At 38.9% G+C, this 13,286-nt stretch overlaps 3 protein-coding genes across 3 annotated transcripts in view; 2 read left to right on the top strand and 1 right to left on the bottom strand.

Moving 5' to 3' along the window:
• Nucleotides 1-584: 584 nt before the first annotated feature.
• On the bottom strand, nucleotides 585-5,585 carry polh (polymerase (DNA directed), eta). Its single transcript, XM_010745564.3, has 10 exons — nucleotides 5,246-5,585; nucleotides 4,149-4,283; nucleotides 3,520-3,749; nucleotides 3,200-3,378; nucleotides 2,999-3,102; nucleotides 2,758-2,877; nucleotides 2,438-2,561; nucleotides 2,135-2,200; nucleotides 1,819-1,991; nucleotides 585-1,722 (listed from the first exon to the last, which is right to left on the bottom strand). Exons 1-10 carry the CDS (start codon nucleotides 5,380-5,382, stop codon nucleotides 795-797), a joined length of 2,196 nt encoding a protein of 731 aa, XP_010743866.3. The 5' UTR covers nucleotides 5,383-5,585; the 3' UTR covers nucleotides 585-794.
• Nucleotides 5,586-6,769: 1,184 nt separating this feature from the next.
• On the top strand, nucleotides 6,770-12,009 carry LOC113744043 (polymeric immunoglobulin receptor-like). The gene is made up of 8 exons (XM_027278349.1): nucleotides 6,770-7,095; nucleotides 7,392-7,721; nucleotides 7,931-8,347; nucleotides 8,526-8,649; nucleotides 8,771-8,871; nucleotides 8,956-8,990; nucleotides 9,622-9,690; nucleotides 11,020-12,009. Exons 1-8 carry the CDS (start codon nucleotides 7,044-7,046, stop codon nucleotides 11,056-11,058), a joined length of 1,167 nt encoding a protein of 388 aa, XP_027134150.1. The 5' UTR covers nucleotides 6,770-7,043; the 3' UTR covers nucleotides 11,059-12,009.
• Nucleotides 12,010-12,142: 133 nt separating this feature from the next.
• LOC113744031 (polymeric immunoglobulin receptor-like) overlaps nucleotides 12,143-13,286 on the top strand; it is a 2,339-nt gene continuing 1,195 nt past the window's right edge. The window contains exons 1-3 of the mRNA XM_027278522.1: nucleotides 12,143-12,263; nucleotides 12,560-12,889; nucleotides 13,099-13,280. Of these exons, the coding sequence (XP_027134323.1) occupies nucleotides 12,212-12,263; nucleotides 12,560-12,889; nucleotides 13,099-13,280 (564 nt within the window). The 5' untranslated portion in view covers nucleotides 12,143-12,211. The remainder of the gene's footprint in view (nucleotides 12,264-12,559; nucleotides 12,890-13,098; nucleotides 13,281-13,286) is intronic.

Raw genomic sequence — 13,286 nt, 5'->3', positions numbered from 1 at the left:
TTTACACTTTTCTACAACCCTGATTCCAAAAAAGTTGACATGCTGTGAAAAAAGGAAATGCAAAATGTGCAAACAACACAACAGACAACTTAGAAATGTTGTTTTTTGGAAAATGCTATGCCGATTTTGAATTTGATGCCAGCAATACATTTTTTTTTAAAAGCCGAAAAAGTTGTGAAATGCTAAAAGAAAACACCTGGTGGAACATCTCAAGATGATCAGGAAGGACATCAAAATCAGACACTAATCTGTAGTGGACATCACTTCATGGGATGAGTGAACACAGTGTGTCACTGCATCCACAAATGCATGTTGAAACAAAATGCAAAGAGAAAAACCTATATAAGCTAGACACAGAAGTGCTGCCACCTTCTGTGGGCTGAGCTTATTTAAGATGGACTGAGGCTGTGGAGCACATCAAATTTAAAATGGGCTTATCATTTCTAAAAATATACCCTCTTGTCCTACAAAAGAAACATTTCCATTCACAAAAAAACTCAAGTGAGGATTTCTGCTCTGTATTCAACTGACTAGTGCCCTCTGCTGGCACTTCAGAATACTACAACATAATGTACACGGCTACAAAATGTTAAAAGCATCTTTAATATACTCTGGTTTACAAATCTAATGCGTTCCTCTTCACAATGAAAAGCACAATTGAAACAAAGTACATAAATAAACACTTTCTGTAACATATTTTTATAATTTAAAAAGGACAATAATATTCATCATTAGGACATTTTCAGATATTCGTGTTGTGTTTTTTTAAAAAAAAGCAGTTTTACAGCACATCTTCAGCTCCTTTTAAAAAATGAATCCAGAGTACCTGTGCTTCCGCCTTGGGAACGTTGCCTTTTCGGTTGGGGTCCTGACTGGCCTTTGGTTTTTGTCTTGCCCCGGAAGGACTGGGCTGTGCCTGCTGCTCCTACTCTGACCGAAGATGGAGAAGAAGAAGAGAGGGTAGAGGACGAGACGGTTGCTGAGCTTGCGGATGAAGAGAGTGAATTCTGGAGATCCAGGGCAAAGTGATAGTCATTGTGTTCAGGCATTTCCCAGACCAACACTTCCTCGCCACAACGTTCACAGGTTAACAGGTCCTCTTTGGCCACACTGGGAGGCTGGTCATTTAACTTCGGATCAATGTCCACTTCATCCCTTAATTCTTCACATTGTGACTGGTGAGAGGTAAACTCTGAGGTATGTTTCATCACAGTGTCTTCAGGGTTCTCTTTACTGACAGGCTCAGGTATGTGTCCCATGTCAAGCTTGTTCAATGTTGAGCCTGAGGCCTGTAAGCTTCTTTGAAGGGTCTTCTTGTGGAAGAAAGAGGAAATGCCAGATTGGGGGCTCACTGAGACATTTTTAGACTGAGAGGAAGGTGTAAATGAAGAAACAGAATTGGTGTCTGTCTCCAACTGAGTATCAGCAGCAGATGTTTTATGAGAAGGGTCCATGTCGTCATCATCCGCCTCGTCTTCACATTTTGTAACCTTCTGTTTCTGTTTCTCGGCTGCCTTCTGAAAGAATGACTGGATGGTGCCAGGTTGTGTGCATGTGGAGTCATTTTTCAATTCAGAGGGTGCCTTGGTGGAGGACTGAGTGGTGGAGGAAACACTCTGAGTTGAAGTGACATCACTGGAGAGAAAGCCAGCCATGGCCCCTGCTGATGGAGCATCACTGAATTTGCTAGCTGAGAGCTGTAGCAGGGTCAGGGGTGGAGTCCTGGAGACATGATGCAAGACAGGGGGGAATGAATCAAACCAGATACCGTGAACTAATGACTTTCAATATTTCACTGTGTTATTATATTGTGATTACCACGCTGCCTGCTGGTTCCCTGCTGTGTTGAGGCTCTTGATAATGGAAAAGCTGTCAGTGGATAGTTTGGTCGCTTCGTAGTGCACTAAAGCACAACAGCGTGAGAAACTGCTCGGCCTCTTATCCCCAAGCTGACGTACGCCAACTGTCAGCGACTTAGCCACTCGACCATTCTGTCAGATTTTGACAAATGACAGACACTGATGTGAAACCTACTGTAGCTATATTTACTGCGTGTGAAACCACATTAAGGAAATAAGCAATACAGCTGTAACATGGGAAATGAAAATATTATACAGCCACAGACTTCACTCACCACTTCTCTGTCTTTGATCAGCCTCTCTTCAAGCTCAAGGGCCAACTGATGAAGCCAAAACTGCACCTACAAAGAAATGACTAATAATTAACATAAAATTACAAATCATAAAAGAGGTGATGTTAAATACATGTTTGTTAACAATATTACAAAGAATGTGTCTGACACCACACACATCTAGATGGACCGACAACGTTCACTCAAAAAAGTTTCAGCACTTTCAGTTTCAGCCAATATGAGAGGCAAATTGAGCAACACTTTCCACATCCTGCTGTGACACAGGGGGAAACAGATGGGATGTACCTGCTCTTTGGTAGCCAGACATGTCTTGCCTGGGAAGTTTTTACTGCAGCCGATGGACTTTGGAAGCTGTCTGGGTTTCACTGCTTCAAAGTCAATCCCCCGACACAAGTCATACAGCCACTGGCTGCAAAGCACAGAGACTCAATGTAGTTGGTAATCCAGTGTAAATAAAAAATATTCTACTTTGATCAAGCATGTTTGTCTTTGTGGAAGAAAAGCTTTCCTTTAACTTTGTAATCTAAATGTCAATTTTAAGACTTTTATTGACAGTCATCCTACAAGTCTTTGACTTTTAAAAAGGAATACCTGGCTTGACTTACCCTGTCTTTTCTCCAAAGTGCTGTGCCAGTTGGGCCTGAGAGAAGCGAGTTAGATCTCCCATGTTCACTATTTCTAGAGTTTCTGTAATGGAGACACCCAGCTTACCCCCCAGGTTACGGCTGCACAAGAGAAAAAAAAGCAATACATTGTATTGTTAGTGAGCTTCTATTTTTTTAAATTTCTATGTCAGAATATTAGAATAATTTGTACATTTTTAATATTGTTTTGCTTTGAACTCACATCTTGCTGATGGGTAGAGAGTTAAAAAGTTCTGTCACAGAGTCCAGAGGCAGGACGGTTTGTCTGTTAGGTTTGTTCAGACCACAGGCTAGTTTGGCCAATACCTGGGAAAAAGAGATAGTAAACTATGATCATAGCAAAAATGCTCTTTAAAGTATTGCACTCAGTGTATTCAGAGGAAAAGATGAGAGGTGTTCTTACCTTATTGTGAGATATCCCTGCTGAACAGCGGTAGCCTGTGTGTTTCTCCACAGCTGCCCTCATTTCCTCAACAATGAGTGCCCCCACTGTGAGCTGCAGTTCTGCAGAGCTCTGCCCGCCCAATGCAGGGACAGGTAAAGACGCTAGCCACTGCTGGAGACCTCTGGACCTCTGCTCCTCTGAGGATAAACATGTCATGATTATTCTATTACAGTTTTTTTGCAGTTGAGTTAAATAACACTTAAAGTCACCTTTAACCGCTTCCTTCCTGAAAACATTAGTTGAGTATTTGATTAAACATAAGGTCGGTTAAAGCATACCTTTATCTAAGGCAGCACCCTCTGCAGGTGCTTCCTGTTTCTGTTCCGTTTTTGGGTACCCCTGGAAGTAGGTCGTCCTGAGGTGATCCTCAATTTGTGTGTCGGCCATGTTTTTCAGCCTCTGCTGGACCGCCGCAGTCAGATCCATGTAGGCCTCATCAATGCTGGCTCTCTCAATCACAGCAAAGCGAGACATCACCTCGATCACCTCCACACTCGCCTCCCTGTAACTACACAAGGCTAAGCAGGTTAATAACTTAATAACCAGTAGGAGTGGCGGCATCATTTCTGCATTATAATGACTGCACCTATATTTACTATACTACTTACTATATTACTGTATTTTGTGTTGTGTAATTGCATTACCAACAATGCTCAAACCCAGAGAAATTAGAGAGCATCATATCACTTTTACCCCATCTAGGTTCTATAACTTCCAGGAAAACACAGAATACATCACAGAGTGAGGACGGAGGTCCTTCATACGTTACCTCATCCACGATAATCATCATAATTTCTGCCTGCTGTTTAAAAAACACATGTATGTCAAAAAAAAGATATACTTCATGGCACAATCCCAGGGCCTGTGAATAGGTTTGCAGATTAAATAAAACATCACCAGCACTTACTGCGTCAGGTCTGCCTTGCCATGAGACTCGCGCACTCGTGCCACCTGGAGATCTGGACACAGTATCTTTGCATCGTCCACCCACATGTTCCTGGTGACGCCATGGGCCCTGGCCTCGTAACTCACAGCTATGATACTAATAGAGGATGATATTTAGTTGAGAACCACAAGTCATGTTCAGAAACCGTGAGAATATGTCAGGTAGCAGTAAGGTCTGAAGTAGATAAAGGCGGGTGAGTTGCCGACACACAGACAGCAACTTAAATGGTCCACGCAACTGAGAGCACACACACATTACCATTCCTTCTAGCTTCCTTAATTAGGTCATGTGACGACAACTGAGCCATCTCCATGTTAACTGAGTGAGCTCGAAAATCTGGTTTTATCTCATTTTTAATTTGATTTTCTATTATAATTTTTCATTCATCTGTCTGATTATTAGAGCCCAACTGATATATTGGTCAGCCGATATTGGCCTATCGCAGACAGGTACAAGAAGCAGCTCTTCTTGACAGATTTTTTAGATTTAACTTAATACCCTATAATAAAGTTATATTATTCTGAGTACATATCAGTGCAAATAAACATAGAAAAGGTTAAAAAAATTTATTTGTAATCTGTGAATTTTCCCTCTCTAAAATCAGTGATCGGTAACACTCATCTACTCATCATTTATGCTCTTTCAATTCTCTTTTATTCTCTTTCAATGCAGCCAGGGTGCTTTGGCAATATAAAGTCACTATGGCCATAACAGTAAGGCCAAGTTTTTTAAAATGACTTAACAGAGCAGTGTGTAGGATTTATTGGCATCTGGAGTTGCTGAAACCGGCTGAATACGGCTCTGGCCCATTCAAGCGTACAGGAGAAAGATGCCTTTTGCTGCAGTGGCGGCAAAAGGCACAACGCCCCTATCTGTCCCTTCCGGGCTACTGTAGAAACATGGCAGACTCTGTATAAGAGGACCCGCTCCCTCAAAAAAAAAAAAAAAAATCTTACACACTGGACCTTTAACTGATGTCTCAAGAGTTAAATGGATAGTTAGAAACAGTTTCAGTTGCGTTGACCATAAAAACAAATGTCTCTGTGTCAGAAACTCACCTGCCCCCCTTCCACGTCTTGTACTGGGCCACCACACAGGGGGTGTTCTTCAGAGCTGGGTTGAGCCTCTGCTCCACCTGGACGTAAAAGCAGTCCATGTCCACTAACGCCACCACTCTGTCCTTTCCGTACTCCATCACTGAAGAGGAGAGTCCGTCAGAGAGGTTTAAAAAAATAATATATATACAGCCACTGGTTTGGTGGAGCTGTTAACTCACAGCTCACACCGGCTCTGGATGCTCACAGAAATTAAACCGAGCGCCGAAATATAAAACACTTCCTTCCTCATTCAGCTGTAGTTCCTCTTCTTCTCTTTGAATTTAATGAATGGATCGCAAAGCAATGCGTAGAGGTCCATACCGCCACCTATTGTACCGGAGTGTGAAAGAAAAGAAAAGAAAAAAGAAAAGAAAAGAAAAGAAAAGAAAAGAAAAGAAAAGAAAAGAAAAGAAAAGAAAAGAAAACAAATCTTACAATTTAACCCTATATCTTAGACAAACATCGAGAGCCTTGCAACATTCCCTCATCTCCTCACCCATATCTAAAATCTCATTTATATTTACATTTATTATTATTCATTCATTTCAAATCAAATCACATCAGATTTTATTTGTATAGCCCAAAGTCACAAAGTACATTTGCCTCGGAGGGCTTTACAATCTGTGACACCCTCTGTCCTTAGACCCTCGGAAAAAGGAAAAACTTGCCCACAAAAACCCTTTTGCTGACACTTTTATCCAAAGCAACTTACAAAAAGGGGAGACAATCAAAGTACAGTGCGACTAGGACATGTCAGTGCATCAATAAGTGCTGTACAAGTTTAGATTTAACATGTCCAGTTGTTGGTAGTGCCAGCAGAGGAGGTACTCTGTGAAGAGCTTGGTCTTTAAAGGTCGAGAGGGACGGCCTGCTGCTTTTACACCAGCAGAGACAAGAAGGTGTTGCTGAAGGACCTTGGGGGAGATTTGAAGTGTTCAGAGTTGGACACCATATTCGAGACATCATCCACAGCTTCCTGAAGAACCGCTGTGAAGCTCACAGTGTGGTGGCTCTGGCTGTCGCCATCTTGGCAGTCCTGCCTCTTCTGCCTCCTGCCTAATCTAAAAATCGTCAAAGGCATGGATCATCGATGGATCTGAGGCGGGCAGAATGATGCCAGGGTGCTTAAACAAGCCATCTGTAATGGCACCTAACTATAATTTAAAGTGGCCACACTGTGATTATGCATAACTTTAGGCCTTAATATAATATGAACGGTTGAGTTTATATATTTTCAATTCAGTACATGTTGTCATGGGCAGAGAAATCAGTTCCAGACACCAAAATCATTTTTTATACCAGGGTGTAAACATGTTTATTTCTGCTGTGAAGTTGGACATTTTAGTATGGGTGCTTATGGAGATTGACATGTTCTATTTTGCACAAATGTATTGAAATGAAAAGTACTGTACTGCATCATTTGTCATGAGTTGTTGTTCCCAACTCTCAAATTTGTCAGAAAAAAAAAACATGGTGATGATTTGAACATGATTTACATGTACGGGATGATGTACAGAGTTCAGTGATCTTTATGATGATATGTCAATCATTAACTCATGTCCAGTCAAGAACAACTCAGTAACTAGTCATGAGATACAATGCCGATAGTGTTTTTATATAAATAATCAACAGTTTTAAAGCCATAAATGACAAATTTACAGCAGAGCAAAGAGAAGTGTTAATAACGAGGAAGCAGCCTGTTTAAAAATACTGACTGTCATACACAGAGTGTTCATTCACTGACAACACTGATGCAGACATGACTTTTTCATATATCCCTCAACTAATATGCCTACTCACTGGACTCATTGGTAAGTCAGCCTTCAAAAGAACACTGATTAAATAAATAATACTCATTTTGCTGGTATTGATATGTTGCTGTTAAGTAATGAACTTCAAGTCTTATATTTAAAGTGACAATGAGCTACCAATATTAATTACTTATAATGTGTCTTGTTTAAATTAAAACAGTTAAGTCATGATACTAATTTGCAACTGATGTGTTATGTATCTGTAGTCACTATGTAACCAGTTACTAATATACTGTTATGTACACAATGCTTTGAAGGCATCACTATTGATTATGTGTCTCTTGTTCCTTTGTCAGAAATTCACAGTGAAATTATTACAGTGAGTAAAGTGTCGGTCGAGGCTGGACGCTCCATCTCTATCCCCTGTCTCTATGATCCACACTACACAAACCATGTGAAATATCTGTGTAAAGGATATTATTGGATCTCCTGCAAACCTGTAGTAACAACAGACCAACGAAGTTCAGGAAGGTTTTCAATCTCTGATGACAAAAACAGAAGAATCTTCACCGTGACTATAAATGATCTGACGAGTGGGGACACTGGCTGGTGGTGGTGTGCTGTGGAGATCGGCGGGCATGACATAATAGACGAGAGAGCATATTTTTATCTGTCAGTCACTAAAGGTAAGAATCCTTAAAACATCTTTATGCACATTTCAGATACTTTGTGAAATTGTAAGTAAACTAAGGACAGACGTATTTGCTATGGAGGCTGATTATTATTAGACTACCAACAATTTTCTATTGAGTAGTCACAAGTAGAAACATTTTCTTACACATCTCAGATAATAAAATCAAATTATGCTTCATTTTGTATTGTGCTTTTTTCCAAGATGTGCCAAGTCTGTCTGTGGAGCAACAGGAAATTGTCGCATTTGAAGGAGGAAGTGTGACTGTTATATGCCGCTATACAAATGACAACAGAATAGTAACAGAATGGTGCAGGCTGGACAACACCTGTGTGATTGCGAGCGATCAGACTGGAACAATAGATGGTACAACAGTGACTATCAATCAAAGTGTCCCCAATGTTTTCATTGTGACTATGAGTGAATTGAAGGCAGACAGCATAAACTGGTATCTTTGCAAAAGCCAAAACCTCCAGATGCCAGTACACATAAGTGTTCATGAATTAACCTCAACTACTACAACTACTAAGACTACTACAACTTCTCCGACTACTACAAGTACTACGACTACTACAAGTGCTATGACTACTACAAGTGCTATGACTACTACAACTACAGCAGGTAAGATACTATCCATTTTCTGTTTTGATAAATCAGCAACCTTTTATAAGAGATTAGGCAATCTTGTTCCATTTTAGTGGTGAAATGATGAACATAGACACAAATCAAGCCTATTAATGCCCGATACATTGATATCATCCATAATCTGGATTAACATTTAATCACTCAAACTTTACAGAGACACTTCCAACCACTCCCCAGCATTCGTCCTTGCTTACGAGTGCAGAGACACATACAGCTCAGCCAACAAACCCAACCATTAACGGGACAGGTGGAGACAGCCTGCAAGCTGAACACAAGATGTGTGTACTGTTTATTTTATTTTGTGTTGAGCAGTGAAACCTTTTCTGTATATTATCATCCAGAATTTCTAACTATTTTCTTTCTAATGAAATCCACCTCTGATCTGCATTTATCTTCTAGTTCCACAAGGACGATGATTCTCATCACCTCCCTCACTCTTTCCCTCATCGTGCTCTTACTTGTTCCTGCTGCCTTTTTTGGTTGGAGGATGATGAGACGTCGTAAGTCTGCTGTAAACTCTGCTATAACAACATCGGGAATTAAATATCTGTCATTTTAAAGTATCTATATATGTTGTGTTTTAGGTCAGGTCAAACCTGAGGGGGCTCACATCCCTGCGGTAAGATACAGCTATGTATTTCCAAGCTTTAGATGTGAAACCATAGACCGTATGGGTGACACTGGGTGACAATTACATTCATGATCAGAACATTTTCGAATCAGCAGCAGCTTTTTCTTTTCATGCTTGCTCATTCTCAAGAAGCCTCTGTGTAGCTGGAGAGATGAAACCATAAACTCTATGGGTGAAGCAGTGCTAATAAATCCTAGATAAAGTGCTCATAGCAGCATGTTAATAGCTGGAGACAACCCTATTGAATATCTGAGTTCTTCTAATTTGGATTATGACAGTTTGACAGTGGGATTTTATCGGATGAGTCAAATTTATTAACTGTAAAACTTTATTAACTGGAAAATAAATGTATGTAATTTATGTAAATGTTAATGAGTCAATCTGTCTGTCACATATTATTCACAGTGTTGTAAACATATAAACAACTATGAACTTTAAAGAAAAAAAAGAAAAGAAAAAGAAATATATAGTGTACATTTAATCTAGGTTTGAAAAGGGTGAATGGCAGTCCTGCTGGAGATGGATTTCAAACTATCCAAACAATTATGCAATTAAACATAAGAAACCGAATAAGTATAACATAACAAATGATCCCATTCATGTCAAATTTGTCCTTTAGGGCTCACAAACTGGGAGTCATCCTGATGAACTCTACGTCAACATTGTTCCAGATCAACATATATACGAGGTAACCCAGATGAGAAAATCTACATTTGCTGGTCTTTCCCCTGATATTGCATCACTTTGACTGCAAACCCCATATAGCAGAACCATATACCTGAAGAAAATATGATATACAATACCACTGTAATGAAGAAGTCATTTTAAATTCATATAGACACATCTATAACACTGGGGAACACAATTTTTGTTGAGTTAGGTCTGACAGCTGTTTTTAACAAATTTTTGGGTGCTGAATCCAAAATTGATCTCAGTTTTTCTCTATCACGTCAAGTTTTTGAAATATAGGGATCTCAGTTTTTCTCTATCACGTCAAGTTTTTGAAATATAGGATCCCCTTTTTCTTAAAAAATATAAAAAATACTGTACTTAACAAATATGTGCTTGTTTGTTGAATCCTCATGAATTTCAAAATCTGCATCATTGCTGTCACTGCGTTCTTGAAAATCACTTAGATCTTCTAGAGGAGGTAGCTGTTTCCAAAACTGGCACTGGAATTTCAGCTGAATGAGGCATTGGTCTTACAGCTGATGGTAGATTAGGATATTCTATTTTACTTTTATTTTTCTTGTTAAATCCTGATGTTTTCACTAAACAAAAGTAACAGTCCAATGATCTTTTTGCTCTTGCCAACCATGGGGATACCGAATGCCCTCTGATTTGGAATGGTGAAACTACCACAAATATAGCAAAAGAAGTCAGGGTTGTTCAGGCATTTACGATGAGAAGTAGCAGGAGCAGACATGATCAGGAACAAAGAAAATATATACCTATGTAAATAAAACACTAAGATGGAATAGTTACAAGCTTTAAAAACTACAAAAAAAAGCATAAAACGAAATAGCACTTACAACGGTATGCCTGTGGTTACAAGGTTAAGAGAAAAACCAGCACAAATCCTCTTAATTCCTACTATGCTAGCTCTCTGTTTGCAGATATTAATAGTACTGACCTATTGGGAGCTGCACACACCTCTCACTGCACTGTCTCATTTGTGACTTGAGTAGCACAAACAAGTTCCCACGTACAGTAGCTGTAGATGAGTCCAATCGTAATCAGCTGGCAAGTCTTACTACAGCTAATCAGTGGAACTTTGCTTATCTGGAGGGTAAGATGTGGAGAAAAAACTTGACATGCTAGAAAAAAAAACTGACTGCAATTTTGGAATCAGCATGCCAATTTTAGTTTGAATCAGCATAAAAATCTACTTCAACAGAATTTTTTTTTCAAATTGTTCCCCAGTGTAATCTGTTAACTCAAATGGATTAGTATAATTGTTAGTCTGTGATTATTCAGAATTCTCTTCTCTGTGCTCTCTGTTTTTTTTTCTCATTAGATTGAACTTGAAGATGATCTACAGCACACTACACATTAAAATACATGTACAATGAGCAAAAAAGACGAGAAGACAGAATGGCTAACACTGCTGGGGTCATTCTGGTGTGCGCTTATTTTACTTAATTTTTTGATAAATCAATCAATCCTGCAGTCTGTAGTGACTCCACACCAACACAGGGTGGGTAGTAACACGTTACAAGTGATGCTCAAGTAAAAAGTATTTTTTAAGGAATGAGTATTATTCATGTCCTTTTTTTAAAACTTCAACTCTTTACTTAAGTATATTTTTGAGTCAGTAATCTACTTTGTACTTAGCTACATCAGTTATACCTTGTTTCAATTAGTGGGTGACAGCTCCCTGCTGAACTGCTGCTGCATTAACACAGACTTCTGACTATAGCTGAAAATATTTCGCAATAAAAGCCAGTTGTTAACAAATTAGTGGATTCTGTCCTCGTGACCATTAGAGGGCTTTTATTTTGAAACATATACCTGCTCTTACATATTGCACTGGACAGTCATATCTGTTCATTTACAAAAGATGAAAAAGATGGACACTTGGAATTGCTGTTCACTGTTTATGTTGAATGGTTGTCTTGGTTAAATGGCTGGTTTGGATGTCACTTCTCTTTTTTTAGTTTTTCAAAGTGTTTTAATTTGTCCGTTCTGGGACAGGGAAACGGACAAAGAGAAGTGTAGATGAGAGAAAGAGGAACAGATTAACTATCAGAGATTAAGGTTATCCTCAAACATTGTATTTATTTGCTGAACATATGCTTTATTTAAAAAAAGGTTTATGAACAAGTGCTGTTTTTCATCATTTTGCACGATGTAATTGGTACTACATCATTTGTCATGAGTTGTTGTTGGTTACTTAACTCTCAAATTTGTCAGAATAAACATGGTGATGATTTGAACATGATTTACATGTAAGGGATGATGTACAGACTTCAGTGATCTTTATGATGATATGTCAATCATTAACTCATGTCCAGTCAAGAACAACTTAGTAACTAGTCATGAGATACAATGCCGATAGTGTTTTTATATAAATAATCAACAGTTTTAAAGCCATAAATGACAAATTTACAGCAGGGCAAAGAGAAGTGTTAATAATGAGGAAGCAGCCTGTTTAAAAATACTGACTGTCATACACAGAGTGTTCATTCACTGACAACACTGATGCAGACATGACTTTTTCATATATCCCTCAACTAATATGCCTACTCACTGGACTCATTGGTAAGTCAGCCTTCAAAAGAACACTGATTAAATAAATAATACTCATTTTGCTGGTATTGATATGCTGCTGTTAAGTAATGAACTTCAAGTCTTATATTTAAAGGGACAATGAGCTACCAATATTAATTACTTATAATGTGTCTTGTTTAAATTAAAACAGTTAAGTCATGATACTAATTTGCAACTGATGTGTTATGTATCTGTAGTCACTATGTAACCAGTTACTAATATACTGTTATGTACACAATGCTTTGAAGGCATCACTATTGATTATGTGTCTCTTGTTCCTTTGTCAGAAATTCACAGTGAAATTATTACAGTGAGTAAAGTGTCGGTCGAGGCTGGACGCTCCATCTCTATCCCCTGTCTCTATGATCCACACTACACAAACCATGTGAAATATCTGTGTAAAGGATATTATTGGATCTCCTGCAAACCTGTAGTAACAACAGACCAACGAAGTTCAGGAAGGTTTTCAATCTCTGATGACAAAAACAGAAGAATCTTCACCGTGACTATAAATGATCTGACGAGTGGGGACACTGGCTGGTGGTGGTGTGCTGTGGAGATCGGCGGGCATGACATAATAGACGAGAGAGCATATTTTTATCTGTCAGTCACTAAAGGTAAGAATCCTTAAAACATCTTTATGCACATTTCAGATACTTTGTGAAATTGTAAGTAAACTAAGGACAGACGTATTTGCTATGGAGGCTGATTATTATTAGACTACCAACAATTTTCTATTGAGTAGTCACAAGTAGAAACATTTTCTTACACATCTCAGATAATAAAATCAAACTACGCTTCATTTTGTATTGTGCTTTTTTCCAAGATGTGCCAAGTCTGTCTGTGGACCAACAGGAAATTGTTGCATTTGAAGGAGGAAGTGTGACTGTTATATGCCGCTATAAAAATGACAGAGTAACAGCATGGTGCAGGCTGAACAACACCTGTGTGACTGCGAAAGATCAGACTGGAACAATAGATGGTACAACAGTGACTATCAATCAAAGTGTCCCC

This window comes from Larimichthys crocea, chromosome III (assembly GCF_000972845.2).
Source record: "Larimichthys crocea isolate SSNF chromosome III, L_crocea_2.0, whole genome shotgun sequence".
Classification (NCBI taxonomy): domain Eukaryota; kingdom Metazoa; phylum Chordata; class Actinopteri; family Sciaenidae; genus Larimichthys; species Larimichthys crocea.
Note: the sequence above shows the minus strand (reverse complement) of the source record. Positions and strands in the feature narration are given on the sequence as shown.

Bases quoted from the DNA above. Each gene is read 5' to 3' on its own strand.
- polh (XM_010745564.3), bottom strand. From the start codon at position 5,382: ATGGAGTACGGAAAGGACAGAGTGGTGGCGTTAGTGGACATGGACTGC. The intron at 3,750-4,148 runs GTAAGTGCTGGT...AGCCTTGTGTAG, and splicing joins GGCAAGGCAGACCTGACGCA to TTACAGGGAGGCGAGTGTGG. The intron at 2,562-2,757 runs GTAAGTCAAGCC...TGTGCTTTGCAG, and splicing joins CACTTTGGAGAAAAGACAGG to CCAGTGGCTGTATGACTTGT.
- LOC113744043 (XM_027278349.1), top strand. From the start codon at position 7,044: ATGACTTTTTCATATATCCCTCAACTAATATGCCTACTCACTGGACTC. The intron at 7,722-7,930 runs GTAAGAATCCTT...CTTTTTTCCAAG, and splicing joins TTATCTGTCAGTCACTAAAG to ATGTGCCAAGTCTGTCTGTG. The intron at 8,650-8,770 runs GTGTGTACTGTT...TTTATCTTCTAG, and splicing joins CTGCAAGCTGAACACAAGAT to TTCCACAAGGACGATGATTC.